The following is a 26918-nucleotide window of genomic DNA, read 5'->3' as shown; positions in this document are numbered from 1 at the left end:
TGCTGCCAATGGCGCAGACGGAAGTATGCTGAAGTTATCTATCTACCCTTATTCATCCGATGCGGGAAGCATCCGACGTGGGCTAACATGACGCTTTCGAGCTCTCGTGCTCTGTGGTGGAAGTATCGAGAAGTTGACTGCATTTCCTGATATCGTTGCCGGGAACCGGGTGCATCCGACACTGGCATTCCGGCAACGACCAGCTGCCCCGCAGCCATGACCTCGGACTTCGGGTACGCGTGCAAACCTCACGACCGACAGTTGTCGATCCATCCATCCATCCATCCGTTCATCCATCCATTCATCCATCCATCCACCCTGACGCCTCGACAAGCGACGCGTGGAACAGCAGAACTCGGGTCCGGGGCACGGTGATTGACTGCTCCGACGTGCCTCCATTCTGAACGTCGCCATCCCAATCCATCCCATGCCCTCGTCGACCCCGGCTCCCGGCCCATTGCGACCAAGGCTTCGGATGCCCTCCAATCGTCCACATTCCCGCCGCATTAACAACATTGATGATACTGCGAGCACGGGATTTTTGGCCGGTTGGAGCCATTGGCGTGGCCGCTGTGGTGGTGGCTGACAGCTGCGAGGCGCTGTGGCGTCCATGGACTCATTTTTCAAAAACTCGCGGTCGTTTTTGCTACTTACCTAGGCAAGGTACCTTTCAACTGCTCAAGGGAGGCCGGCCGCCGGGTTGGGCTGGGCTGGGCTGGGCTGGGCTGGCTGGCTGCTCGAATTGAATTGATTGCACTAGCACCGCATAATAATCAACCTTTCCATGTTCCTTCTTCCTCTTTCTCTATCCCTCATCCCCCTCTCTTGGCTCTAGTCTCCATCTTTCGCTGTTGGCTCTGAGCTACCACCTCTTTCTGTTTCTAGGCACAGCTGCGCCCTGGTCGACTCGTCACGAAGACGTAGTCTAAGGTACCACCAGAACGACCAACTGCCGGTGGCCCCCGTCTGCCCCACTTTCTGCGTGCCTCTCACACCCACCCCGAGCTTCCCAGTAATCCAGCTCAACCACACCCTCTCGTCGTCCGAGCTTCGTCCAACGTCTCTGCAACTCGTTTTGCTGTCGACGTTCCAACCGGACCGACCATGAGCATCCCTTCCATCTCGCACCCGGCTCTCGGTGAGGTGCGGGGCAAGGCCCGGGACGACACCTCGCCAGGCCTCGTTCAGTTTTTGGGCATCAAGTACGCGACCTTGCGGGACCGATTCGCCCCGGCTGAGCTGATTGAAGAGGCGCACGGCGTGGATGCCACAAAATATGGGTGAGTCTTGTTGTGTGCTGAAGGCCACGTGCCGAGTTGAGATGGAAATTTGCTACTTGGGCCTGTGGTCTTCACTTAGAATGCTCCCGGGGTCGAAGAGCATTCTACATCGACCTGTTGCTGCACCGCATTCCTTTCCATCTTTCATATATCGCCATCGTGACTGGCTAATCTGATTGCGCCTCTCGCAGCCTCCCAGTCATTTCGCCCCCAGACGGTCTCGACACTGAGTTTGAATACATCCAGGAATCGCTACCCAAGCCTGCAGATGCGCCCAAGGTCCAGTCCGACATTGACGGGCTCAGCTTAAATGTCACGGTTCCCAGTCTGAAAGAGAAGAAGTTGCCCGTTCTCGTCTTTATCCACGGCGGAGGCTTTCGACAGGGTGCCAATTGGTTCCCGCAATATGATTTTGCACAGCTCGTCAAGTTTGGTGTTGAAAAGGGGATGCCTTTCATCGGAGTAAACATAAAGTGAGTAGTCTTTGTTGAAACACTGATGGATCGACAGTTGGATCGACAGCACTTGCAGCAAGCAAAGCTTGCGAGAGATGAAACATGCTGTTTGGAGCAAAAGTAACGCAGTCCTAGCTATCGCGTCGGTCTCCCCGGCTTTCTCACGTCGTCCGAGCTCAGGGAGCACGGCTATTTGCCCAACAATGGCATCCGCGACCAGACGATCGCATTGAAATGGGTCAAAAAGCACATTGGCGGGTTTGGAGGAGACGCGGACAATGTGACGCTCATTGGACAGAGCGCCGGAGCCAGTAAGTCATGTCTTGGAACATCGTGGGCCATGCGCAAGTCTTGTCCTACGTCGCATTATACTCTCAACTCTACTTCCGAGATTGGAAGTGATCGGCCACGGAGATGACATCAACTGACATGGACGGCCAGTCTCAACCATATACCAACTCAATTCGCCCGAGCCTCTTTTCAAGCGCGCCATCCCGCTCGGCGGCAGTCCGCTGCTGCTGAGGCCAGCTTCCCCTGAAACTGCCGAGGCCAGCTACCGCGCCGTCATGGCTGCCTTTGGCCTCGCTGATCTCTCGCCGGCGGAGCGTCTGGACCGGCTGCGCAAGCTGCCGCCCGTCGAGCTGCTCACCAAGGTGCCGCCGTCGGTCATGCCCGGCCCGGTGGTTGACGGGGAGACAGTCAGGGAGGCTCACGACTTTGACCATTTGAAGGAGCAGGTCGAGCGCATGCCCGGAGCCCAGTGGTGCAGGGAGTTGCTGCTCGGATGCTGCTCCCTCGACGTACGTCAACACCATCGAGTACCTTTCAAACTACTTGCTGACTGGCTATCCAGTGCTCCATCTTTGCCTACTCGCACCCGCGCATGGCTCAGAGCGCCCTCGCCACCGCTTTCATCACCTCCCTCACAAATTCCCTCTCCAAGTACCCCACTCTGGCGAAGCGCCTGCTCGACACGTACGGAATCACGCCCGCGACTCCGGACCCGGCCGCGCTGTCGGCCATCACTGAGCTGGGCTCCGACATCTCCGCGCGCGCGCCCGCCCGCGCCTACGCCGCGGCGTGGACGACGGAGCGAGACCCGTTGCCCCTCGGCACTGCGGACCCTGGGGGCGATGACGCTGATCAGCAAACGCGCCAGCAGCCCTCCAGCGCGGCTCAAGATGAAGCTCGCGCTGTGACGGCGAACCCGAATCTTGAGGGCCACCGGCCGGATGCTGAGCACATGCAGACGGCAGGAACAACAACCACGCTGCCAATTCACCCTGGTCCGCCGCGGGCAGCAGAGTCGACAGACCCGTCAGCACAATCTCAACCCGAACCCTCCTCTTCACAACAAGAATCCACCGCCGCCCCCTCACAACAACCTCCCAAGCGCCACGCCCACGTCCTCATCTTCGCAACGCCCAACCCCTGGCCAGGCAAATGGCACCGCCGCGCGACTCACATCCTTGACGTCTCTTACCTCTTCCTCAACTACGCGGCCGCGGGGCTCATCCCAACGCACTCGCTCCCCGCCGCGCACGCGCTGGCAGCCGACGTGTTGGGTTTCGTTCAGGGGCGCGGCTTGCGGTGGCACCCGTACTACTTTGAGCAGGGGAGCGCGCACGATACTGCAGCGTCGCTTTGGGGTGGAAGGGGAGGTGGTGGTAAGGGCTTGGGAGTGGGTTTGAGTAAAGAGTGGCAGCAGGTCAGACCCGCAAGCGGCGCGCAGGTGCTGGTGTATGGCGAGACGGTGGGAAATGTGTGGGAGGGGTCGCAGGAGGTCACGGAGGATAGACTCGTTAGGTGTGTCAGGGAGGAGGGGGTGGGTGTGGGGGTTGTGGCGAGGGCTTGGGAGCGGTGGTTTGCGGGGGTGTAGAGGGAGAGGGGTTTTTTTTTTTTTTTTTTTTTTTTTGGGGGGGGGGGGGGGGGGGGGGGGAAGTGGATGGGCTGGGGGTGAGATTGTGAAAAGAGAAGGGAGGAGGGAGAATTGAGATAGGTAGTCTATGACAAAGCAAGCAAGTTGGTGGAATTAATAGTCGAGTATATTATATTCTTCCATGCATCTCTCTTCACTGCTATCCTCCACTACCCATCAACACGCCAATCACTAGTCACCACTGCCACCCTTCCACCCTTCTCTGGCAACGAAACCCAGCTCCCCATTAGCCTTAGGTGAGTTGAAATCTCTAACATTACAGCTAAAGAAGGTGCCGTTTGTGAAGTGCATGCTGCTGCGACTTTGTGTGCATGGGTGGATATACATGGTGGGAAGGGCGAGGGAACTTGAGGCTGTATTGTTTGTTCAAACACTCTTGTGGATGAGTGGCTTTGCGATAAGAGGTGAGTTGGTCTGTTTTTTTTTTTTTTTTTTTTTTTTTTTTTTTTTTCCCGTCGTTGTGTTTATGGTTTCACACGTTATTAGACAATCTGATGATTTTGCTGTTTCTTCTCCTCTCGGAGACAGACATGTAGGCAGCGTAGCGTAGCCGGGGCAGACCGAACACACATTGAGCTTTGCTGGAGTTGGCCTTTTTTTTTTTTTTTTTTTTTTGGGAGGGGGGATGATGCATGGTTGAGGTTGATTGGTTGGATTGAGAGTGGTATAAGTAACGGAGATAAATGCAGAGGTACAGATATGCAAGATATGTATGTCAAGTTAAAAAGATGGCTCGAACCCCCCTTTTTCTTCTTTTTGTTTTGACGCCTCTTGTTCTTCTTCCTCTGACTCTATGGTCTAGAAAGACAGATGAATAGATAGGAGGAGCGTGGATGCGGACGGAGAACGCAATGCAATGCAATGCAAATGCTCGCGGAGAAATGAATGCCGAATGATGCGGATGCGAGTGCGGAATCGTCAGGGAAAGACAATAACACAAGTGGGTAGGTGGTGAGGTTTTTGATGTTTTTGCAACTCCTGCTGTCCTCCTTTTCGCCAACCAGCCAGCCCGTCACGTCATCTGATGCCACGCACGGGGTCGGCATCATCAGGCCGCGACATCTGGGGGGAAAAGTCAAAGATGCCCCAGATGCCGCGATAGCGTCGTCGTCGTCGTCATCGTCGTCACTGTCGATAGCAGACCACCACTACCGCTGCTCCTCATTCATAGAGGACACATGGCGGCAGCAGCAGGTTCTACTTTGAGTCGACGAGGGGAAAACGCTCAGACGTGCATGGTGGCAGAGCCATGGCCGCAGCGCGAGCAGGCCGGCGTGGCGTTGGCGTGCCACTCCGAGTCCTGGCTCTTGACCGAGGCGATGCTCGAGCAGGACGACGGGTTGCGCGACAGTCCCGGGCGCTGCTGCTTGACCGAGTCGAGCGCCTTGTTGGCGGGAGCAGCAGCGGCAGCGGCAGCGGCAGCGGCAGCGGCAGCGGTGGCCGGCACGTTGGTGCTGCGCCAGTCCCAGACGGGGCCGTCCCAGGAGTCCTGTTGCATCGTGTTAGCGGAGGTGGATGAGGAGGGAGTCAGTCATGAGGATGGCGTACCCAGTTCTCCTCGTAGGAGGTGATGGCGGCCTTTTCAGCCTCGTAGGCGGCCGAGTTGAAGGAGGCGTTGGCGCTCATTGTGGTAGTTGTGGTTGTGGTTGTTGGTGCTGATGGAAGCGAATGAATGTCTCTGTCGAGTCTGGAGGCGATTGATTGCTTTGACGGAGAAGAGTGAGCGTGGAGTGGATGTCGAGGGAAGCCATGCAGAGAGCTTCGGTGGGTTATATAGGAGTGTTTGAGCAGAGGTCGCTAGAGCATCATGTCAGACTTGGGGCTAGGGGGCGCTGGCCTGGAATAGAGGCGCAGAGATTTTCTGTGGAGAGACCCTTTGCAGATCTGATGGTCTTGCTCCCACGGTCATCGTCCCTAGACGTGGACCTGGACCTGGACGTGGACGTGGACGTGGACCTGGTGGCGACGTGTCCGACCACCCCGAACGACGCCCGTCTGAAGCCACTGCCGCTGTCTGCTGCTTGGTCACCCATGGTTGATCGTCAGGCCCTTTTCCAGAAGGATTTTTTTTTCCGTTCCTGGCGCTGGATCCACGCACGCCACCGCAGCCATCCCTCTCGCCTCGCCCTCGGCCATTTTGTTTGCGGATGCTGTCGAGCGTCGAGCTCGTCGTGGTGGAGTTGTGATGTCGTTGGCACAGGAAAGTCCGCCCGACGTCGCACACGGCGGCTCTCGCCAAGGACCTCAACCAACATCTTCACCTCCAACAACTCTCAACCTTCTCTCCACTTCTCCTGCAACAACCCACCTCGCCGCCACCTTGTCTGGCCCATCCTCACCGCATCCCGAGCTCGAGACGCCCTGCCTGACGCCTCTCAGCCCCGCGTGCCAGCGTTGTCAGGAGCTGGAGTCTCGCCACCTCGTCCAGACTGCCTGCACTCTACTGTTCCTGCACCTTCGCTCCGTCGTGCGCTGCCTGTGCCATTTTTAGTCGCCACCATTGATCAGACGACCTCGCGCCTTGACAACTCGGCCTCGTTCGGTCCCCGACTCTCGCACTCTCGGCATCTCGACGCTCGTCCAAGCTTGCCGCGCGCGGCCACGCGTCGCTGCGTCCGTAAGCTGATGCATGGTCCCAATGCCATTGTCAACCAGGGCCAAACTTCAACTCGGACAGCCACCTGCTTCTGTGTTGCTCCCCCGCATCCGAGACGGCGGCCGGCGGCGTGGCCTGTGTGGGCGCAGGCTGCGGCAATGGGTGGGCCTCGTGGCCCAGGTGTGCCCCCAGCCCGCGCTAGCTTGTCCATCGTGGAGTTCCCGATTCGGCCTCGATCTCTCCAGCACCAAAACGCTCGGATCTGGCCCTGGCAGCTGCCGTGCAACGTCGGCATCTCACATCGTGGAGTCTGCAAATCCCACAATCGCAAAAGTGCGGGGCCCCGCCCGCTCCGAAGAAATTCTGCCTCTGCCGCTGGCTGGCGTGCGCTGTAAGACGGGGCTGCTGTGGTGGACATGTGCGCTGAGAGAAGCTTCCATTGCTGCACGAGCTTTTCCCAGGAGCCTGGCCGACGTTGCATTTCTGGACCCCGTTCCACCATCCACACATCCTCCGCCTTTCCCTGCGTTGCCATTTCCTCTCCACGTTGCTGCACATCCCTCGCCACTGACCCACTTCCTTCCACAATCTTCTGCACCCTTCGACCTTGCAAGTCATCTTCGGCACCAATTGTTCACTTTTTCCATCCGCAACCAGCTCCGCCAAGCTTGGCAAACCACAGCAAAACAACAAGCGCGGTATTTTTAGATCGGCGCGAGCTGCCTAGCCGGTAGCAAAAAGACCCACGCGCCATGCCGAGCAAGCCATGCCGCTCAGTTTCGGCAGTGATGGCCAGTCATGGCGGCGGCGGCGTCTCTTGCAGTTCGATCCCGCCACTGCAGCAGTGCCAGCCCCGGCTGGAACTTTCCACGGCATGCCAGGTAAGCAGCTAAACACACTCTCACATGAACAGCGCCCAGGTACCCAAAACTTGCCGTCCGTGTTTCGATCATCTTTGCCTTTCTTCCTTTCCCTGCCTCGGGCGAGCGACGTGCCTGCCGAGACTAGGAGTACTGCTGCAGCGAGTGGCGCTTAAGGTTGTCAAAAGTCTCCGGCTGGACGCGCGCTTACTACAGTGCCTGTGCGTGGGCGATGGAGCTGGCTGTAACTCTTTTTTTCCTGGGTGTCTTCAACTCTCGTTTCCTTTGCTTCTCATCCGCCGGCCAATGTCGAAAACGCTGCGTAAATCGGCGTCGTGACCTCAACCATGGTCGTTACACAAGAGACGAGAAAGAATGCCGGAAGAAAGACGAAAGCAAGAAAGCGATCAGTCCAGCAAAAGGGCTGAAATAAGAAGAGAAGACGGAACGCAAGGAGACTGCAAGAGATGAGAATGAATTTTTCTGTTTTCTGTCCTTCAAGAGCAGTGAGGTGTCCATTCCATCCTATCCATCTATGCTCCCTGCGGTATCCGACCGCTCCCAAACCCAAAAACCAAAAGCAGAACCCGAAAATCCATATCGTACCAACGCCGCGACCCATAGACTGACAGACCGACCAAGCGATCAATCAGCCGACCTTCTTTCCCTCTTCCCATCACTCCACGCTGACGCCGCCGTGTATGTGTATCCAAACACCCAGTCCAAAAAGCGAAACCAAATCAACTCGCCCCTGCGTCCTCTTTCCACGTTCTCTGTTTCTCTTGGAGCCAGATAGGCAAGTACTTCTGAAGCATGAACAAGGCAGTCGAGTCAAGATGTATGCGTGTATGCGTGCGTCTAATGACACGCCGCCTCGCCATTCCCGCACCTCGTACACACGCGCGGATTCATCCACAGAGTTGCAGACGCCGACACAGATGGCGTGCTCGTGCCCGACGTGACGGCGCTTGACGTCGTCGATGTGGATGTATTGTTGTGCAGGTGCTGTTGCGGCGCTTGTCAGTACTGCTGCGTTGGACTGGACTACTGTGAAGGCAAGGCGAGAGAAAGGGCATGAGAGGTGAGCTGGGGTGGCTAAGAAGCGATTAGAGCGGATATAACATACCACAGAGAGATGCTGCGGCTGGGGTTGTGGTTGCGGTTGTGGTTGCATCAAACGCGCTGTTAGCGTTTCGATGTCCATGTCGTGGCGTTGTGCGCGGCAGTGGCCTGTTTCGCTGCACATGAAGATTGTTGAGGGTGTTGAGGTCATGTTGGTGGTTGTGTTGTGTTGTTGTGAGTTTTGTGGTCGGAGATCGGGTAAGTAGGTACGCAAAGGTAGGTTTGCGTGGTGGTGGTGGTGGTGGTGGTGGTGTCGTTGTTGATTGTATGACTTATGTGCGTGTATTGCACTGTTGTACTGTAGAATGGAAGAGAAAAGAGCCAGGTACCGCAGTACGCGTGTAGTTATATATACCCACCTAAAACATATATCCGTATCTCCTTTTTCCTTTTCTTCTCCTTCTTTTTCGCCATATCATCTCACCCGTGCTCATGCCCGCATCTCTCCACACACACACGCAGACGAGACAACGAGACAACAAGACAAGGCAACGCAACACCGACCGATAACGCACGCACGCATCAAGCATCGAACGCTATTTTCGTCTCAGCAGACCCAGACCAAACCGGCCGACAAACTCCTCCAGCGCCCGACCGACATAGCATAGCCTCTCTTTCGGTCGTTCCGATCTCCTCCATACGGTAAATGCAGACTCCTGATTTCTGCAGCGCCGCAAGAAAAGAAACTGCATGCATGCATGCATGCATACACGTAGGTAGGGCTGGAACGGGTGAGGTGTGGCGCAGTCGTCGCGTGATTGTCATCCGGTCGGGCAGGTCGGCAGGCGGGCGGGCCAATCAGATGGGCTGAGGGGGGAAAGACACGGCCAGGGTCAGGGTCAGGTTGTGTACATGTGCTTGAGCACAAAGGGGGAAAAAATACATGGTACTTTTTCTTTCTTTCTTCCTTCCTTTTTTTTGGTGGGTTGGATGGTTGGTGCGTGTGTTGGGGTTGGGTTTGAACAAAGAAGACGATGATTGGTGCTGCGTTGTTTCGAATGAAGACTGACAGACACATAGACAAGAGGCAACGATTCCAGTGTCTGCCCGTCAGGATGAGAATGGCGTTGCTTTACATCATAGGAGTATAGGCAAATCAAGAGCGGAACAGAACATGGAACAGACGAAAAACCCACCAGCGTCGTCGTTGTCGTCTTAAGCCGAAGAAGAAGAAGAAGAAAAGAAGCATGTCAAGACCACACACACTTACTCTCCCTCTCCTTCTCGAGCTCCCCCAAAACACTCTCTTCAGCACTACCTATCCCCTTTGCGTGGCCACTGCTGTTGTCTCCGTCCTTGAATGCTTCTTCAGGCCAGAGCAGAGCAGAGCAGGGCAGAGCCATTCGCCATCATCAAAGAACAGCAAAGAGACAAATCAGTCGTTTCTGCCTAGGTACATAGGAGTGTATACATAAATACATACATACATGCATACGTGCATGCACACATTTTCTTCACACTCCACACCACCACGCCTCACCTCATGCAAGATACATACCCACGCCTCAGATAAACACCCTTGCCCTTCTACGAATCCACCGCCGTTACCGCACAAGGTGCCCTCCAGCCTCTCCCATGCAGATCGGGAGATGTCGGGACGTTTTGGTCGCGCAGAGAGGTGGTGTGGTAACTGCGGGACGGGATGGGACTGGTCGGGTCGAACGGTATCGGAGCGGATGGGGGGAGAAGAAAAGGCAAGGAAAGGAAAAGAACAGAAAGAGTAGGGGGTGGCGTGGTGTGGCGTGTTCAGGGGGCCACACCGTGTGCGACCGGCCGCTGACTAACGGCGATGGCAACGACCTCACGCAGAAGACGGGACGTCATTGCTTCGACGTCATCATGTTTCCTTGCTGAACACTTGATAGGGATTGGTTGTGGAGAGGAATGGATGGGATGTGTGCGCAGTTGCTACTACTGCTGCTGCTGTTGTGAAGCGTAGGCGGAAGTTGGAGAGAAAGGAGAAGTGGGAAATGATGCCACCTCATCCGACATCTGTCGAGTTGGATTGGTGAGCGGGATGATATCGTGCTTGCTTGCTTGCTTGCCATGTAAATGAGGACGCTGACTTCTTGGAGTGGGAGAGACGGTGAGGTTCGACTTGCGTCTACGAGTCGCGAGATGAATGACATCGATATCGACGCTGCTCGATTATCATGTGTCGTCTCTATGGATGTCTGTGCAGTGAATGCTTAGAGCTTCTCTGCACTCGCGCCAGACCTGCTGCTGCTGCGCTTGTTGTAGTGCTGCGTGAAATCGTACTTGATGGCGCGCATGAACTGCGTCGTGGCAGGTCAGTCAGTCAACCATTTTCAATCGACCAACCAACGCAGTAAACGACGAAAAGAAGGGAAATCACTATCAGGGGTACTCACATCATTCAACTCCTCCCTGGTCTTCTCATCCGTCGCCGCGCGCCGAATCAACTTGATAAACTCGTCCTTCTCGCCCGCCTGCTCCGGGTCCTGATCAAACAGCCTCCTGATATTCTCGCGGCTGACCGGATCCGTCACCTCGATGTACTTCTGGCGCCGAACATCACTATACTTATCCAAAATGGCGTCATCGGCTAGGCCCTCATGGATACCCGCGAGGCAGTCGTAGAGACCACCCACGTCGACGATGCCGCCCGTCAGCCCCAGCCCGCCAAACGGGTTGCACACGTGACCGGCGTCGGCGGCGAGCAGAAACCGTCCGCGCCGCATCGCTGGCGCCAGCCGCTGGTGCACCTTGTACGGGCTGAAGCCGGTCACTTTGTACTCGGAGGGGGAGGGATGTCCCGGGAACATGGCGGCGAATTTGGCGGGCAGGCGCTCGAGCAGCTCGTCGTGGGATAGCCCGCTGCGCTCGCCGTATGATACGCGCCAGTATTCGCCGGCGCTGAGGCGCGCTACCATGTGCCAGTGCTCGGGGTGGATGAAGAATTGGATGTCGTGGTAGCCCCAGCGCGAGAAGTCGTAGTGGACCTGGGAGGTATCAGTCAGTCAGTGAGTGATGAAGTGGAGACGGGGGAACGCACGTTGGTGGCTATGATTTGCTTGTCCCATGTCATGCCCGGAAAGTTGTTTTCGCCAAACATCAGACGCCGGACGGTGCTGCTCGCGCCGTCGCAGCCAACAACGTAGTCCGAATAGTACCGCTTCCGCGTCTTGTCGCCCCCTTGCCCCTGAGTATCTTCCTCGTCCGCCGCCTCAGCATCCACCCACGCCCTCTCGCCCTCCTCTCCAATCGCAACCACCTTCTCGCGCCAGCGAATCTCGCACTCGCCGCGGCCTCTCGCCACCTCGGCCTCGACCTCCTCGCGAATCAGTCGGCTCAGTGCGTCAAGCGGCAAGCACGCCTGCCGGTCCCATCCGCAATCCAGATCCAGCATGCCGTAAAGCTCGGCGCCGCCCTCGGCCTTGCGATCCGTGCCCTTGAAGGCCGCTGCCCGCTCCGCACTCCACAGCTTCTTCCAAGTCATCCACCGCGGCACGTACCCGCGCCGCTTGATCTCATCCATTAGCCCGGCGCGCATCATCTCTGGCACCGCACTTGGTCCGTAGTATGCAGCTCGCGGCCGCGTGTCGCCTCGCAGGTCGAGCGCTTCGATGATCGTGATGCGCGGCGGTGGTGTTGAGGGGTTGTTGGGGTTGCGGAGGAGCAGCAGCGCGAGAAGCAGCCCTGACGGCCCGGCGCCGACGATTGTGATGTCTTTGATGGGCATTGCGTTTGCGTATGGCAGTCTTATCGGCGAAGTGTGTCCAGGTCGAAAGATAGCAGTGATGTGTGGGCGAAGTATAGGTCCTCAAGAAAAGAGCCAGATGGTCGATACAGTTGCAAACTTGCTTTCAACACCCAGAAGTCAACGATCCCAAGTCCAGAATCAGATATCTACAAAGTCACAGCTCTTATCCACAGGCCAACATGCAGGCAGAACGAAACCTAAACCCAGAAGAAGCCAGTTAGCCAGAGAAGACCAATAAGCGCAGCGGTCCTACTTCTACACCCGTCAGAGCCAGCTTCGCCCCTCACAGTCGTTCGTGTTCGGCAGCGCCCGTCAGTTGCAAAAGGGAACGATGAGGGGTCTCGTGGCATCGGTGTCTGCTCGACGCCATGCATGCATGCATGCCACCGACGTCGGATTGCTTCCCTTCCGACGCAAGGAACCCATGGCCCTGCCCCACAATCCTCGACAACATGACCCGCACCGCCGGGAAGGGGTCTTGCTACTTAGCCAATTGTTGCTCGCCGCGGCGAGCTGTCCTATTGACATCCAGTGGGCTCTCAATCACGATAAGCTCTTCGATGGAGTAGCTTGCATTCGGCTCGCGTTGCCAGCGGCGTAGGCTTTGAGCAGGGACGCCAGGTGTGCTGAAATGTGGGGTAGCAGGGCGTGCGGGGCGCCTGAGGAGGTGGGGTCAAGGGAAGCTTGAGCTCTGCGGCACCTAGGTGGGAGACACCGTTAATGGCAGTGACGGGTGAGATGATTTGCACGAACTCTGAGGCGCAACCATTTTGTAGGTAGGCATCGGTAAAGCAGTGTATACTATGTCCGTTCGGCATCAGAGACGGGAGAGGGATGGGCTTAGACTGTACGACTCGGAGGCTTGCAGTCGAATTGCAGAGACAATCGAGGGGATATTTGTCGAGTGGGGCCGCTGGTGGATCCGAGTGGCCTCATTCTACGTCTTCAAAATCCTGCTGCCAGTCTTCTCTTCCACCCAGATATCGGTAAACCACTCTCGAATCCAAGTCTCTGCATCGCGGATCGTTCATGGCTGCCGTATATGTTGCCATTCCCACGTCTCCCAGCGCAAGCCGCACACCCAGTCGTTTGGCCGTGTCGACCGCCAGGCCAAAGTCCTTGCGCATCAATTGCACCTTGAAACCCCCCTTGTAGCCATTGCTGCTGGGGACTTCGGGCAAGATTCCCGGGACCGGGCACCACTTGTCGAGAATGGTGCTTTGAGCGGTGCTGGAGTCGAAAATCTGCTTCAGGAGCCGTGGATCCATTCCCGCCGCCATGCCAATGTTCATGGCTTCCGACGTCGCAATGGCAATAAGCCCGCTGCAGTAATTGTTGCACGCTTTTGCCGTCAGCCCCAGCGATGGTCCGCCGCAGGCAAAGATGTTGGATCCCATTTTCCCCAAAAGATCCCGCAAGAGGGGCAGGTTGGGATCTGTGGAAGAGCAGCCAAGCATGAACGTGAGCGTGGCCCTTTGCGCGCCGAGTACTCCGCCAGATACCGGAGCGTCATAAAAGGACGCGGTGGGATAAAGGGTCTGCGCCTGCTCGCGCACAGCAAGTGAAGTCGCAGTGTCAATCGTCGAGCAGTCTATCAAAATCTTGTTTGACGCCTCGGCAACGAGGACGCCAGCCGAGGAGTCCAGGTAGACGGCGCGGACGTGCGAGCCTTCTGGCACCATGGACAAAATTAGGGACTGAAGGCACGAGTTCAGTTTACCTGGCTGTTGGGAACGGCGCAAGATACTACCGAGTTTTCTGCCACCTCTTTGGCATTGGCGCAGGCCACGACCCTTTCCGGATATTTTGAGCACAAGGCCTCGACGGGAGCCTGAGAAACGTCGTAGATGTTGAGTTGGACGTTTTCCAACTTTTGGACAAGGTTGTCAGCCATGTGCTGGCCCATATTTCCCACTCCGATGAATCCAACGGTGTCATACGTAAAAGACATTGTGTTCGAGATGATGCGAACGATTCCTGGTCAAGACGCTGTTGTATGAAGGCTGTATGTAGAGAGATGTGCCTATTCGAGGTCAGCTCAGCATCAAGAGGGGCGAAGTGACGTCTAGCTTCGAAAAAGTAACTAGGTATGTACCTGACATCACGTGGACTGTGTCTTCCAGACTGGCAGCATCATAGATTCTCGTCGGCGCCAAGCATCAAGTCTTCATTCTCTGCAAGCCATTCCTCATCGTGGCCAGCGACAACCTCGACGTTCTTATCCTCCATCAGCTTGCGCAGCCGTTCGATCGACTCCATGGCTGCCTTCCTGTCATAATGTATGCAGTTGGTGTGCCCGGCCTCGTCCTCCCAGGTACCAATGTCCTTTTCTCCAGTCCAGATTCGACGATCGTGAAAAGCATCGCCTGCCAAACAAATCCACGACCATGGTCCAGTACGACAAAGGAGGTTCAAATGTCCAGGGAGATGGCCCGGAGCGTCTACTACATACATGGAGCCATCGCCTACCAAATCGAGTGCGGCGGGGAACGGGCCAATCGGTTGCCAATCCCATTGGCTTTTGTTGCTAAACTCGGTGGCCACTGGCAGAGTGCTTGGAAGCTCCTCTGTGCGGTCTTTGGGCAAAAGGTTGGGATCAAAATGCTGATGCGATCCTTTGGCTGCCACGCCGTTTCGGAGCACGTCTAGAGAACCTGGACCAACGATGAAGTGAGCATTGGGAAAGTCTTCTGGATCTCCGTGGTGGTCATAGTGGACATGGCTCAGCACGACGACATCAATGCTTGCAGGGTCAACTCCGCCAGACTTGAGCTGCTCGGCGACGCCAGCCAGGCAGTACGGCCGACGGGTTTCCAAGTGCGCCCTCTGCGGTGGCGTGTAGCGGTCTCTGGAGCTCCTCAGGCCAAGGTCGAACAGCAGTCTGAATGGCTTGCGGAACGAAGGAGGTGAGGCCTGCTTGCCATGATTCAAAAACTCGCAGCCGGGGTGAGTTACCAGAAACGATAACGACGGTTTAAAGTGTCTCGCATCGTGAAGCGTAGGACGCACGAAGAAGCGCTCGGCAAGAGTAAAGTAACCGCCAGCGATTGGAGATATCGTCACGAAGGATTGGTTCGGTTGGCTCGGAGGGAGCGGCGTCATGGCAAGAGACTCGAGCTGATGGTGACAGAGTTGGAGATGTCTTCGGGACCCTTTCAACCGAGCGTACAGAAGACGAGGGGAGGCTGGTTGGCAAAGTCAATCGTCGCCCAGCGCAGAGGACGACAACACCATCGGGGCTGAGAAAGAATTTAGTCAAGTTTTGGTCAGCGCGCGCGTCTAAATACGCGTTAGAGGGCGCTTGCCAACCAAAGTCCCCTGCTCTCCCCAATGGAAGATCAGTTCAGTACCCCGCATTCACCACCCTCGCTCTTCACAACAACTGCCGCTGCAGCCATGGCCTCTACTATATTAGAATTGGAGCCAGCGCGGTTTCTTTTTTTCAAACCTCTACGATCTGCGATCAGAGATACTGTCCGCCGAAAAAGCTCCACAGCAATCATGCCTGCGCAGCTGAGCGATCCCAAGGAATACCAGGACATCTTCCACTGGGCTGAGACCCAAAAGAACGGCACAATCCAGTCGTTTGCGACTCGCAAGAATGACCCGTACGAATATCAGTCCGGCTTTGGCAACAGCTTCGAGTCGGAGGCGGTTCCTGGCACGATCCCGCGAGGCCAAAATAACCCCCGCGCTGTGCGCTTTGGACTCTATGCCGAGCAAATGACGGGCACGGCCTTTGCCGCAACCCGCCATTTGAACAAGCGGTCGTATCTGTATCGAGCGAGACCGGCCGTGGCGCACCAGGGTTTTGTGAGCATCACCATCTTGGATGGAGAGCATGGACTGACGATTGCAGACTGACTTGCCTGACAACCCCGACACCGAGGCCAATTTCCTCACCATCAATCCCCGCGTGCACATTTCGCCCACCCAGCTGGCCTGGCTACCCATTGATGTTCCCTCCGAGGAAACGGATTTTGTCCGCGGCTTGCGCACCATTGCGGGCAGCGGAGACCCCACTCTGCGCGAGGGGCTGGCGACGCACGTCTACGTGGCCAACAAGAGCATGGACAACAGCGCCTTTGTCAACAGCGACGGCGAGATGCTCATCATCCCGCAGCAAGGCGCGCTCGACATTGAGACGGAGTTTGGGCCGCTGTACGTGCAGCCGGGAGAAATCTGCGTCATTCAACGCGGGCAGCGCATGCGCATATCAGTCGACGGGCCCTCGCGCGGCTACATTCTCGAAATCTGGGGATCGCACTGGGATCTGCCGGAGCTGGGGCCGCTGGGGGCCAACGGGCTGGCCAACGCGCGCGACTTTTTGCACCCCAAGGCGGCATACCGCAGCACGGGCGACGCGACGCCGTGGAGCATCACGTACAAGATGGGCGGCAAGTTCTTCGCGTCGCGGCAGAACCACTGCCCGTTCGACGTGGTGGCCTGGCACGGTAACTACGTGCCGTACAAGTACGACCTGACCAAGTTCGTCAACGTGGGCTCCATCAGCGTCGACCACATCGACCCGTCCATCTTTTGCGTGCTGACGGCGCGCTCGCGCGACCCGGCCGCTCCGCTCGCCGACTTGCTCATCTTCAGCCCGCGCTGGGACGTGGCCAGCCACACGTACCGGCCGCCGTACTACCACCGCAACGTGGCGTCGGAGCTCATGGGCCTCATCTACGGCGTCTACGGCGGCCGCAGCGACGCCTTCCAGCCCGGCAGCATCAGCTTCGAGTGCGGCATGGTGCCGCACGGCGTGGCGTATGAGGAATTCCGCGCCGCCAGCGCCGACGAGCAGCCTCAGATCCAAATCTCAAAGGGCAGCATTGCCTTCATGTTTGAGTCCAGCCGCCCCTTCACCATTACGGATTACGCGTGGAAGAGCGATAAGAAGCACGAGCATGAGCCTGCCATGTGGGATAACCTCGTCGACAATTTTAGCAAGTACAAAGACGAGGTTGACGAAATTCTCGCCCAGGGCGTCAAGAAGCTCAAGATTCAGGATGGCGCTGCTGCTGCGCATAATGGCGCCGCTGGTAATGACGTTGGTGCAAAGTAGCTAGACTGGCACCCGCTCTCGGTCGAGGCTGATGGGAGGGAGATAGGTACCTAGGCAACAGGTGAGTCGTGTCATGATGGCTGCTTCTGCGCGGGCAATTCGTCAATTCTTCCTTCCCCCTTCCTTCCTTGTGCTGGTGTTGTGACTGGCGTCGGTTGGACATGTGTAGTCGTCTTCTTGTCAATCCATCTTCGTCGCAGTTTCGATCTTTACCCGGAGAAGGAGCAATGCAACGAATCTGCCCGGACATTCTCGTCTCTTAGACCCATTACTCGGTCGCGTGGTCACCGGCCAATTCGTCCCATTCTTTCTTCCAATGTCTTTCTACAGTGCGCCACACCCGGACCACTGCTGCTGCTGCTGCTGCCGCGGCGGCCGTGGAAAGCGGGATAAAAGAAACCAAAAATGAGAAATGAGAAACGAGAGGAATTGCTGATGTGTCACGTTACGTGTTGTTGGGTGACACTTTGACCACCGTCTAGGATGAGGTGCTGCTTTTCTTCGGTTGTCGTTGTGTTGTTGGCCCAGGAACAAACGCAGTCATGGTACCTCGGTGTCCACCTACGGACCAGGTGGCGCAAGGTTAAGTGTCTGCACTCATTCACTCACTTATTCTCTCACTTACTCATCCACTGATTTTGCGTCGTGTATGTACACATGAATGTCAAAGGAAGATAGCAATGCGTGTTCGCTTCCTCGACTTTTTTTTTTTTTTTTTTTTCAAATATTATCTACGCTCATCCAGGTCGAACCACCTGTCTGAGTTGTTATATTCATGGGGTGACAGTCAAAGAGCGAATACGGTGTAGAGAGAGAATGATGACACGGTGACAGTGATGATGATGATGATGATGATGATGATGGCAAGACGGCAGCATGTGGGATACGATAGAGCAAGCAAGCAAGCATGTCGAAGAATTAAGCCGACAGAGTAGGCAGGTAAATAGTTGAGGCAGCGGCAGCAGAAGTGCGGATACGGGCAGATAGCGGATCCGTCCGTCCGTCCGTCTCATCCAAACAAAGAATGCCTGTGGAATACATCACTCGAATCCAACAAACGCCCGTCTTCCGTCTCTGCTCACACGATCCCAGGTCCCATTTCTTCCAACCCAAAGCAACAACAAGCAGCCACCCAAATAAACCCAACCCACGCCGTCAACCACATTCCCCGCAGCCTGTGCGGAAAAGGGGACAGACAGACAGCGACCCACCCAGTTGCCCACCCCTCCCGATGCCACACACACACACACACACATCCATTCGCGAAAGCGTCGTGCTGTAGCAGTAGAGTCCGGTCTGTTCTTTTTCGTGGGGATATTCTTCTGTACATTCATGCATACATGCGACCAAGCCAAGGAAGGGCAGGTGAAGCGACGAGCGAACAAAAGCCAGACCAAAGCAGAAGCAAGCGGCAAAAGACGAGACGAAACGCAAAGAATTTCTTTTGAACGCGTACACGCAAAGTGCAGGGTGATAATTCATTCACATGACAAACCTAGCACACAAATCCAGGCCCGTTAGTCCACTGCGCAAAGAAGCTCGACTAGAGGTACCTGGATAGACCGGCCGTGGCCGGCTCACATTACATGACGTACAAGAGATTCGTGTCTGTCGAGGGCGTCAATAAACAGAGCATTGGTTAAACTGACACGAGACTTACTCAAGGGATGACTGCAGCTCAGCTGGGGCTTCTGGTTGTACTTGCCCAGCAGCTCGTCGCGTATCGAGTTGAGCAGCTGGACGTAGCTCTGGCGCGGGTTCTTCTTGAGCGCGTTGATAAAGGCGTAGCTCATGGCGCCCGTCGCCTGGCCCGCGATGCTGGCATCGGCCGAAGTCTGCGAGTCCTTGCTGCCGCTCCACATAATAACGTCGGCCGGCGACGTTTTGGTCCGCAGGTTGCGCTGCCGTGTGTCATCGCCGGTGGTTGCCTTTTTGAAGAAGCCAAGAGCCGTCGAAGCCATGCCGCCAACGTCGCCGCGTGCATATGATGACACAATGCCGAGAAGGCCTTGGCCAGCTTCCTTGGCCAGGTTGGGCTCCTTGAGCACGCCCTGGGTCGAGTAAATGTAGGGAAGGTCGAGAGCCGAGCCAGAGTGACAAGAATCAAAGATGGCGGTGAGGCGCACGCCGGGTTGGAGCGGCCCCACCATGATGCGATGCATTTCGTCGTCGACGATGTGGCCTGCCTGGCGGAAGTCGACCGGATAGATGACTTCGTCGTAACCGTCTTCCTCGTCGCCATCGAGGTCTTTGGTTTGGCCGCCGTGTCCTGCGGATGTTAGTGGGAAGGCGACAGCGGATAGATGGACTAACCAGAGTAGTGGAAAAACAGCGAGTCGTTGGGCTGGGCATCCTTGACCAACCAGTGCATGGCGCGCAGGAGATTGGCCTTGGTGGGCTGGCTCATGGGATTTTGTTGGTCGTCTGTCAAGATAACCATGTCCTCGCGCTTGTAGCCATAGTGCTGGTTGAGGTAACCACTCATGTTCTTGACATCGTTGATACACCCACGCAGCTGTCCGCGCTGACCAAAGTAGTTGATTCCAATGAGCAATGCTTTGCGGCGACCGGTGCAGTTGGAGTACTGAAACGAGTAGCCGGAGGGGGCACCTGCGCCGAACGACTGAGCTTGCTGTGGAGGTGGAGGCGGAGCGTTAGGTTGACCGCCGTAGTTGTTTGGGGCTATGGGACATTAGCTACCCTGAACGGGGGAGGCGTGAAGAATGATTGTGCCTTACGAGGCCCTCCATATTGTTGTTGTTGTTGTTGTTGCGGCGGTGGTGCACCGTATCCGTAGCCTGGTTGCGGCGGTGGTGGTCCCTAGGCCGTGTAAGCACCGACTATACAGCCACATTTTTTGCGCTCTCAACGCATACCTGCTGATATCCCCCATATGGACCAGGCGGTGGTGTTCCGTAGTTGTATGGCGGCTGGGGCGAATGGCCGGGTGGAGGATATCCGTACTGTCCCTGGGGGCTGCTTGCTGTCAGCGAGGTCGTGACAAGGGAAAGACAGCATCGTACGGTCCATACTGCTGCGGCGGCGGATAGCCTTGAGGAGGAGGAGGAGGAGGTCCTCCGTAGCCTTGCTGGGGAGGCGCGTTGTAACCACCGTGATATTGCTGGCCGGGGTACTGTGACATGGCGACAGGCAGCCGTCTGATTCGTGGCGCGCAGGTTTGACGAGAAAATTGGGGGCGGGAAAGGCGCGAACAGGGCGATTTCAAGCGATGTCGAGGGCGGTGATGCAGTCGTAGGCGTGTAGAAAGGCGAATCGAGGGGAGAGAGGGCTGTGGAAGTGGATGAGGAGGGGAAGAGGGTTGGTGGCCGGGACAGCGGCAGTGATGAACACCCCGCGGTAGGGCTGACTGAGGAGGTGACAAGGATCCAATGCCGGCTCCGATCTCCGGTACCAACCACCCAAGATATTCGAGTGGATTTAGAAGAGAATGGTGAGCGCTGCGTTCTTGAACCGTCCTCAGCCAGGAACGCCCTTGGCTTCCCAGCCGCACGAGCAAGCGAGGCAATATCCTTGCCAATACCGCACCTTACTTGGGCCCGAAAAATTTCATCACACGCGAGCAGCTGAGCCTGTCGTGTCGCACCGTGGCCAAAGTGACGTTGGCCAGGACGGAATACGGACATGCCGACAGGAGATGGTCAGGTACTGCTGTGCCTTGACAGCCAATCGCGACGTGATTATCCACAGCACTGCAGCGGATCCGCGGGTGATGGGCGCTGCTTGGTTCGCCGCAAGAGGCAATGCCAGTGGTGTCGTACATGTAAATAACAGCAGGCGATGGCGAGGTGTCAGATTGGTGAATATGTCCGACACAAAGCATTACCGCAATTGGAAGTGCCTCGATAACGGCTATGTATAAAGAAACACTTTGGCCGTCGACTAGAGACGACGACGACTACCTGCGTGGTATAGCGCGTATAGAGTGCAGATTGCCGTCAGAGCTCCCGTCGGTTCGGAGGTGGCCGCCATGCCGCAAAGCACTGATCACCGTTCAGATCTCGCCCACTCCACCCCATGGAAGCTCTGGTTGCGGGGAAATCTGGGGCCGTCGTGTTCTTAATATTGTCGTCCGTCAGCATAATGAATGAATTGTAGCTGCAAGCAGTTGACCAGAGGTCGAGTCGAGTGCCCGGGGTAGATCCGAGGATCGGCTGCCGGCCAGTTTAGCGCGAAGCCAGCGTGAAATATTTCGCCGCAGCTTCTTTCGCTCTGCAACCCTTCACCGCAAATTCTCTCCCCTACGTCTCACCACTCTGTTCAACTCGGCTTCCCCAGGTTGAATCCATCTCCAATAATCATGTCTTCCTACGCTCTGCCCAAGTCCCACCAGGACGTGAGTGTCTCCCGCTCCATTGCCATTGGACCCTGCTGACTCACTATTGCAGCTCATGGAGAAGTCTCTGGTCGAGACGGACCCTGAGATTGCTGAGATTATGGTACAAACACTGCCTCCGCCGCTCGCCTCGATGCGCGTCTGACACCCTGCAGAAAAAGGAAATTCAGCGCCAGCGCGAGTCCATCCTGCTCATTGCCTCCGAGAACGTCACCTCGCGCGCCGTCTTCGATGCTCTGGGCTCGCCCATGTCCAACAAGTACTCCGAGGGCTACCCCGGCGCCCGCTACTACGGCGGCAACGAGCACATTGACGAGATTGAGCTCACCTGCCAGAAGCGCGCTCTCGAGACCTATGGCCTCGACCCCGCCAAGTGGGGCGTCAACGTCCAGTCCCTGTCTGGCAGCCCTGCTAACCTCCAGGTCTACCAGGCCATTATGAGGCCGCACGACAGGCTCATGGGTCTTGACCTGCCCCACGGCGGTCACTTGTCCCACGGCTACCAGACTCCCCAGAAGAAGTATGCGGCTTGACCCACTACCTCTTCCAAGCTAACCAGGCAGGATTTCTGCCGTCTCCACCTACTTTGAGACCTTCCCCTACCGCGTTAACCTCGACACCGGCCTCATCGACTACGAGCAGCTCGAGCAAAATGCCCTCATGTACCGCCCCAAGGTCCTCGTCGCCGGCACCTCGGCCTACTGCCGCGAGATTGACTACAAGCGCATGCGCGAGATTGCCGACAAGGTTGGCTGCTACCTGATGATGGACATGGCTCACATTTCTGGTCTCATTGCCGCCGGCGTCAATGCCTCGCCCTTCCCCTACTGCGACATTGTCACCACCACCACCCACAAGTCGCTCCGTGGTCCCCGCGGTGCCATGATCTTCTTCCGCAAGGGCGTCAGGAAGACTGATCCCAAGACGGGCAAGGACATTCTCTATGACCTCGAGGCTCCCATAAACTTCTCCGTCTTCCCCGGTCACCAGGGTGGCCCGCACAACCACACCATCACTGCCCTGGCTGTTGCTCTCAAGCAGGCCCAGAGCGACGACTTCAAGCAGTACCAGCAGCAGGTCATCAAGAACGCCAAGGCGCTCGAGGTCAAGTTCAAGGAGCTCGGCTACAAGCTTGTCACCGACGGCACCGACAACCACATGGTCTTGCTGGACCTGAAGCCCCTCAGCCTCGACGGCGCCCGTGTTGAGGCCGTCCTCGAGCAGGTCAACATTGCCTGCAACAAGAACACCACCCCCGGCGACAAGTCGGCCCTGACCCCCATGGGTATTCGCATTGGCGCCCCGGCCATGACCTCGCGCGGCCTCGGCGAGGACGACTTTAAGAAGATTGCCCAATACATTGACACGTGCATCAAGCTGTGCCAGAAGATCCAGTCGGAGCTGCCCAAGGAGGCCAACAAGCTCAAGGACTTCAAGGCCAAGGTCGCCTCGCATCAGGTCGACGAAATCAACAACCTCAAGAAGGAGATTGCTGCCTGGGCCAGCACCTTTCCCCTTCCCGTGTAAATGTTCTTGTCTCGTGACGATTTCCTCATGATGAAAAAGAAAAAAAGAGTCGAGACTCGGAGAAGCAGAGCAGGGAACGAGTGAGTGGGTTGGTTGGTTCATTCAACAAAAAAGGGCCAGGCCGGACGATTTGTCAGTGGTGGTGGCTTCAACGTCCATTTACGGGAGTACATTGGGTGATGGGATGGAGGGCGGGTTGGAATTCCTTGGCGTTATTATATCAACACTTTTGCTGTTGTTGATGTTGTCGTTTGAAAGCTTTCTTGATCTTTCCCCTTTTCTCAATCCTGTTCTTACTTGCGCGTTGTGATTTCCGCTGTACACACGTGGATATCCTTGTTGCGTCTTCTTGCTTTGCATTGGAGGTACACAGCAGAAATGGAGGGAGACATAAGCTCGTTGAGAGGTGGGAGAAGCGGGGTGGGGTGTGTCTGGCTGCTTAACCAGACAGACAGGCAGACAGACACAAAACACATGTACGAACGAATGACATGCTCTCGCACAATACGTCAATTCCGCACAGTACATACATCCGCCACCAACGACGACGACGACGACGACGACGACGACGACGGCTCAACCAAGCAGTGCCGCGGATGCCTTTTGGCCATGGCACCGAGTGACAGATGCGGAGGGAGACGTTGGAAACGTCCATGCTCAACCGGGCACGTCTCTCGGCACCCGGACTGTCTGAATTGAACATGGAACCCAATTTTCCCCCAATCTCTCGACTCACGAGACCGAGACGCAAACATTGGTTTTTTGGGAACCCATCCATCTTGCTTTGGTTCTGGGGTCTGTGGATTCGCCGCCGTACGCGCCTGTGTGGGATGGTGGTGGTAGGTAGTTAGTTGAGACTGGAGGAGGGGAGGGATCCATGTGGAGAGGTGTGAGGTGGAGTCGACGCAAGACGGCGGGAGTCGAGTGGACACATTCAGATATGTAGGTAGGTAGGGACGAACAGCGGCACGCAGAAAGCTGGAAATATAGAGTCTTTGCAATTATCGACTCGATCAAAAAAAAAAAAAAAAAAAATATATATATATATATATATATATATACATGGCAAATGGTGGTATCGTCGTCGTCGTCGTCAAGCTCCCGTCCGTCCGCCCTCCCGTTCCCCGTCGTCCCAACCAACCCACCAACCCTAAAGCCTCTACCGCGCACCAAGGCCTCTCCTCCCACCTCCATCCCCATTTCCCTCCTCCTCCACGGCATACAACCGGCGATCCAACAACCCCTGCTCCTCGTCGCCCACCTCAACAACATCGTTCGCCTCATCAGCCAGCAGCTTCTGAAAGGCGACGCGGTCGAGCTTGCGGCGGTAGGCGAGGCCGGCGTTGACGACGCCGAGGATGGCCGTGGCCAGCGTGCCCAGGCAGATGAGGATGACGAGCGGCGTCGAGTCCGAGTCCTGGATGCGGAAGCCGAAGTAGATCTGCGGGGTCTCGGGGGCGTGTGTGAGCTGTGTTTGTTTTGACATGACGAATAGAGAGGAAAGGAGACTTACACCCGCCACGTCGACGTCTAGCCGCGTCGTCCCTGGCAGACTGGCCGCCAGCACGCGGCCGTCTTTATCGAGCGCAACGACGCGGACGTATTTCTTGACTTCGACGCCGAAACGCAGTTCGGTTTCGAAACCGACCTTTTCGACCGTTTGCACCGGGAACCACGCCTCGCCGACGTCGCCCGCGAAGCCCTTGACGCTGGCCGCGTCGCCCGCCAGCGCGCCGTCAATCTGGACGTAGTCCGACTCCTCGAGGACCCAACGGTGCACCTCGGTCGCGCCGTTCCACGACACGTAAGCCGAGGAGCCTTCGACGACGAGGTCGGGTTTGGACGTCGGCCGCCCGACCCACGCGTGCTTGCGCACCCGGTAGCTCTGCACGTCGCCCGTCTCCCAGCTGCTCTGAGCCGCAAAGTGCACGTCGCACAGCGCCACGCCGTTGGCCGAGAACTCCGTGTACGCGGCGTCGTACCCGAAGCCCACCAGCACGTTGCCGTTTTCCAACACCTGGATTGAGCCTTGGCTGCTGCTTAGCGTGTGCTGCGGGTTGATGTATTCGGTTTCGAGCTGCGCCGTCATGGCGTCCGTGTCGATCCGGATGCGCATCCCGCGGCTGTATTCCGACTCGAACAGCCCGGCCTCGGCGCCATTGTCGAATAAAGTGATGATGGTGCCGTTTTCGTGGAATTGCGCGTCGTGCTGCCATCTGAAATTCGTCGCGCGGCCTTCGGAAAGATCGATGAAGTTGTTGCGCTTGCCTCCTAGCTGCCACAACACTTGGCCGGTTTTGCCATCGATGTAGCTCACGGAGTGCGTGTAGCGCGCGCTAACGAGATAATTCCCCTTTTCGTCCTTTTGCACGCTGTTGATGTGGTAGTAATCAAATGGCGCGTCTGGGGAAGTGCCTCCGCCGGCGTACTTGTGGTAGCAGTCCTCGGCCGTGTAATGACTCGTCGACTTCCATTGAAACAGCAGCTCGCCAGTCTCGAGATCGATTTCTTGGAACGAGCCGTCCCACACCCAGGCGTTTTCGGGGCCGCCAAGCGGCGTCAGATCCAATAGCGACTTTTCATACACTGAAAAAATGGCCGTGGCGTTGTCGGTAAAGTAAAACTCGTGGAGGTCACCGTTGATCAAGCCGACGGATGAAATCTCGCGAATCTGGTTGTAATGCGAGTCAAACTGCGATTGACAGTCAGTGAATTGATTGCCTGGAATGGAAGGATGATTTGCAGTATGGTGCGATGGGTAGGTGCCGATGGCGTGCTTCGGCGAGCGGATGCTCCCGCGCGGCTCTTGAGGCAATGCGCCACACTTCAAAAGACCAGACACAGAATCAAAGGAATACGTACTTCGTAATATAGTCCTTCTCCATGTCCCCCGACTGCATCGTTGCCGCCCCAGAAAGTGAGGTATTGCTCGCCCTTGTACTCTTGAACTCCGAGGTTGTACGTCTCGCCGTGATTCTTGCCGTCCAGCGTCCAAACGAGGTTCCCGGCCGAGTCCAGAATCATCGGATTGGCCTCGGGCACCGCGCGTCCGCGAGGATTGAGAAAAATGTACTGCCCGTCGTCGTCGTCGTCGCAGCATCGCGGGCTGCTGGCCATGATGTTGAGCCAGGGCGCACGGATGCGCGTCGACTTGAAGTCCTGCATCGGATATGAACCCAGCGCGCCATCATCGTAATTCTTGTCGGCAATGAATGGGATTAAATCGGCTCGTCCGAGGGTGGAAAAAGCCAATAGCGAAGAAAGTGAGACGAAAGAAAACATGGAGAACATTAGAGCGATGACGGGAGAATGGCGTAGGCGCTGGTGGTTGCTCGGCCGCCGCGAGCCTGAAGATATGCAGTGAAGAAAGGGAGCGGAAAAGCAAATGACGGCGGCATAATGGTCGACTGCGGGCAGGGAGTTTTATCAAAAGATGCGATCAGCGACGACGACGACGACGCACGTGCGGGCGACGCAGACGTGGACTTTTTGGCAGCAAACGTGGGAAATCAGGCAAGGCTCCGCTATGGGCGTCGTAAGCCACTCGACATCCCTACATACTGGACGCTCCTATGGAAAAGAAAGCCTCTCGCCCGCGGCGTCGACATGTACGTCAAACTGCTGGAGCCACAGGCCAACCATTTCAGGGCAGCGTTGTTTGCGCGATGAAGCCGCCGCTCGCCTTTGTGGCGCCGCCGAGTCTGATGCCATTCTTTGCACGACGACAACATGATGATGCTGGGCGATGGACGCGCTCTGGACCAAGGGGTCACTCCTCCTGCGTCTTCCCGAAGCGCATTGCTCGCGCACAGGCAGTTGATCACGTCTCGCAGGTTGCGCAGGGAGCAGATGGACGTGGGGCAAGCGGCAAATCCTCAGCAAGGCCGCGCGGATGATGAGTGCCTATTTGTTGGTGTATGTATTGCAGGTGGTTTAGTCATGGTGTTTTGGCGACTCAGCACTGCAGGTGGAGCGGCGCAATGAAGATGACCTCAC

At 56.7% G+C, this 26918-nt stretch overlaps 9 protein-coding genes across 9 annotated transcripts; 4 read left to right on the top strand and 5 right to left on the bottom strand.

The window, feature by feature from the left end:
• Nucleotides 1-1104: 1104 nt before the first annotated feature.
• Nucleotides 1105-3614, top strand: IWZ02DRAFT_377181 (Alpha/Beta hydrolase protein; the record flags this gene model as incomplete). Its single annotated transcript, XM_066764936.1, has 7 exons — nt 1105-1280; nt 1472-1753; nt 1871-2046; nt 2177-2535; nt 2589-2836; nt 3037-3040; nt 3129-3614. 7 exons carry the CDS (start codon nt 1105-1107, stop codon nt 3612-3614), a joined length of 1731 nt encoding a protein of 576 aa, XP_066622805.1.
• Nucleotides 3615-5245: 1631 nt separating this feature from the next.
• Nucleotides 5246-7044, top strand: IWZ02DRAFT_247619 (uncharacterized protein). The gene has a single exon (XM_066763136.1). It carries the CDS (start codon nt 5409-5411, stop codon nt 6663-6665), a length of 1257 nt encoding a protein of 418 aa, XP_066622804.1. The 5' UTR covers nt 5246-5408; the 3' UTR covers nt 6666-7044.
• Nucleotides 7045-10163: 3119 nt separating this feature from the next.
• IWZ02DRAFT_469266 (uncharacterized protein) lies at nt 10164-11955 on the bottom strand (the record flags this gene model as incomplete). The annotated part of the gene is made up of 4 exons (XM_066768703.1): nt 10164-10284; nt 10470-10528; nt 10625-11215; nt 11269-11955. 4 exons carry the CDS (start codon nt 11953-11955, stop codon nt 10164-10166), a joined length of 1458 nt encoding a protein of 485 aa, XP_066622803.1.
• Nucleotides 11956-12908: 953 nt separating this feature from the next.
• IWZ02DRAFT_469265 (NAD binding domain of 6-phosphogluconate dehydrogenase-domain-containing protein) lies at nt 12909-13927 on the bottom strand (the record flags this gene model as incomplete). Its single annotated transcript, XM_066768702.1, has 2 exons — nt 12909-13673; nt 13727-13927. 2 exons carry the CDS (start codon nt 13925-13927, stop codon nt 12909-12911), a joined length of 966 nt encoding a protein of 321 aa, XP_066622802.1.
• On the bottom strand, nt 13790-15192 carry IWZ02DRAFT_247365 (beta-lactamase-like protein). Its single transcript, XM_066763134.1, has 2 exons — nt 14072-15192; nt 13790-13999 (listed from the first exon to the last, which is right to left on the bottom strand). The coding sequence occupies exon 1, from the start codon at nt 15076-15078 to the stop codon at nt 14110-14112; it is 969 nt and encodes a 322-aa protein (XP_066622801.1). The 5' UTR covers nt 15079-15192; the 3' UTR covers nt 13790-13999; nt 14072-14109.
• Nucleotides 15193-15477: 285 nt separating this feature from the next.
• On the top strand, nt 15478-17041 carry IWZ02DRAFT_376941 (homogentisate 1,2-dioxygenase-like protein; the record flags this gene model as incomplete). Its single annotated transcript, XM_066764915.1, has 2 exons — nt 15478-15789; nt 15836-17041. The coding sequence occupies 2 exons, from the start codon at nt 15478-15480 to the stop codon at nt 17039-17041; spliced, it is 1518 nt and encodes a 505-aa protein (XP_066622800.1).
• Nucleotides 17042-18499: 1458 nt separating this feature from the next.
• IWZ02DRAFT_247445 (metacaspase-1) lies at nt 18500-20336 on the bottom strand. The gene is made up of 6 exons (XM_066763135.1): nt 20065-20336; nt 19918-20017; nt 19780-19861; nt 19355-19723; nt 18702-19310; nt 18500-18649 (listed from the first exon to the last, which is right to left on the bottom strand). The coding sequence occupies exons 1-6, from the start codon at nt 20181-20183 to the stop codon at nt 18624-18626; spliced, it is 1305 nt and encodes a 434-aa protein (XP_066622799.1). The 5' UTR covers nt 20184-20336; the 3' UTR covers nt 18500-18623.
• An 880-nt stretch (nt 20337-21216) lies between these two features.
• On the top strand, nt 21217-23193 carry IWZ02DRAFT_247352 (serine hydroxymethyltransferase). The gene is made up of 4 exons (XM_066763133.1): nt 21217-21395; nt 21448-21498; nt 21551-21915; nt 21959-23193. Exons 1-4 carry the CDS (start codon nt 21360-21362, stop codon nt 22920-22922), a joined length of 1416 nt encoding a protein of 471 aa, XP_066622798.1. The 5' UTR covers nt 21217-21359; the 3' UTR covers nt 22923-23193.
• Nucleotides 23194-23986: 793 nt separating this feature from the next.
• Nucleotides 23987-26354, bottom strand: IWZ02DRAFT_517969 (ASST-domain-containing protein). Its single transcript, XM_066770705.1, has 3 exons — nt 25785-26354; nt 24436-25614; nt 23987-24372 (listed from the first exon to the last, which is right to left on the bottom strand). Exons 1-3 carry the CDS (start codon nt 26211-26213, stop codon nt 24082-24084), a joined length of 1899 nt encoding a protein of 632 aa, XP_066622797.1. The 5' UTR covers nt 26214-26354; the 3' UTR covers nt 23987-24081.
• Nucleotides 26355-26918: the final 564 nt, after the last annotated feature.

This window comes from Phyllosticta citriasiana (genome assembly GCF_038021145.1).
Source record: "Phyllosticta citriasiana strain CBS 120426 chromosome Unknown IWZ02scaffold_6, whole genome shotgun sequence".
Taxonomy (NCBI): Eukaryota; Fungi; Ascomycota; class Dothideomycetes; order Botryosphaeriales; family Phyllostictaceae; genus Phyllosticta; species Phyllosticta citriasiana.
This window is presented reverse-complemented; position numbering and strand designations above follow the sequence as displayed.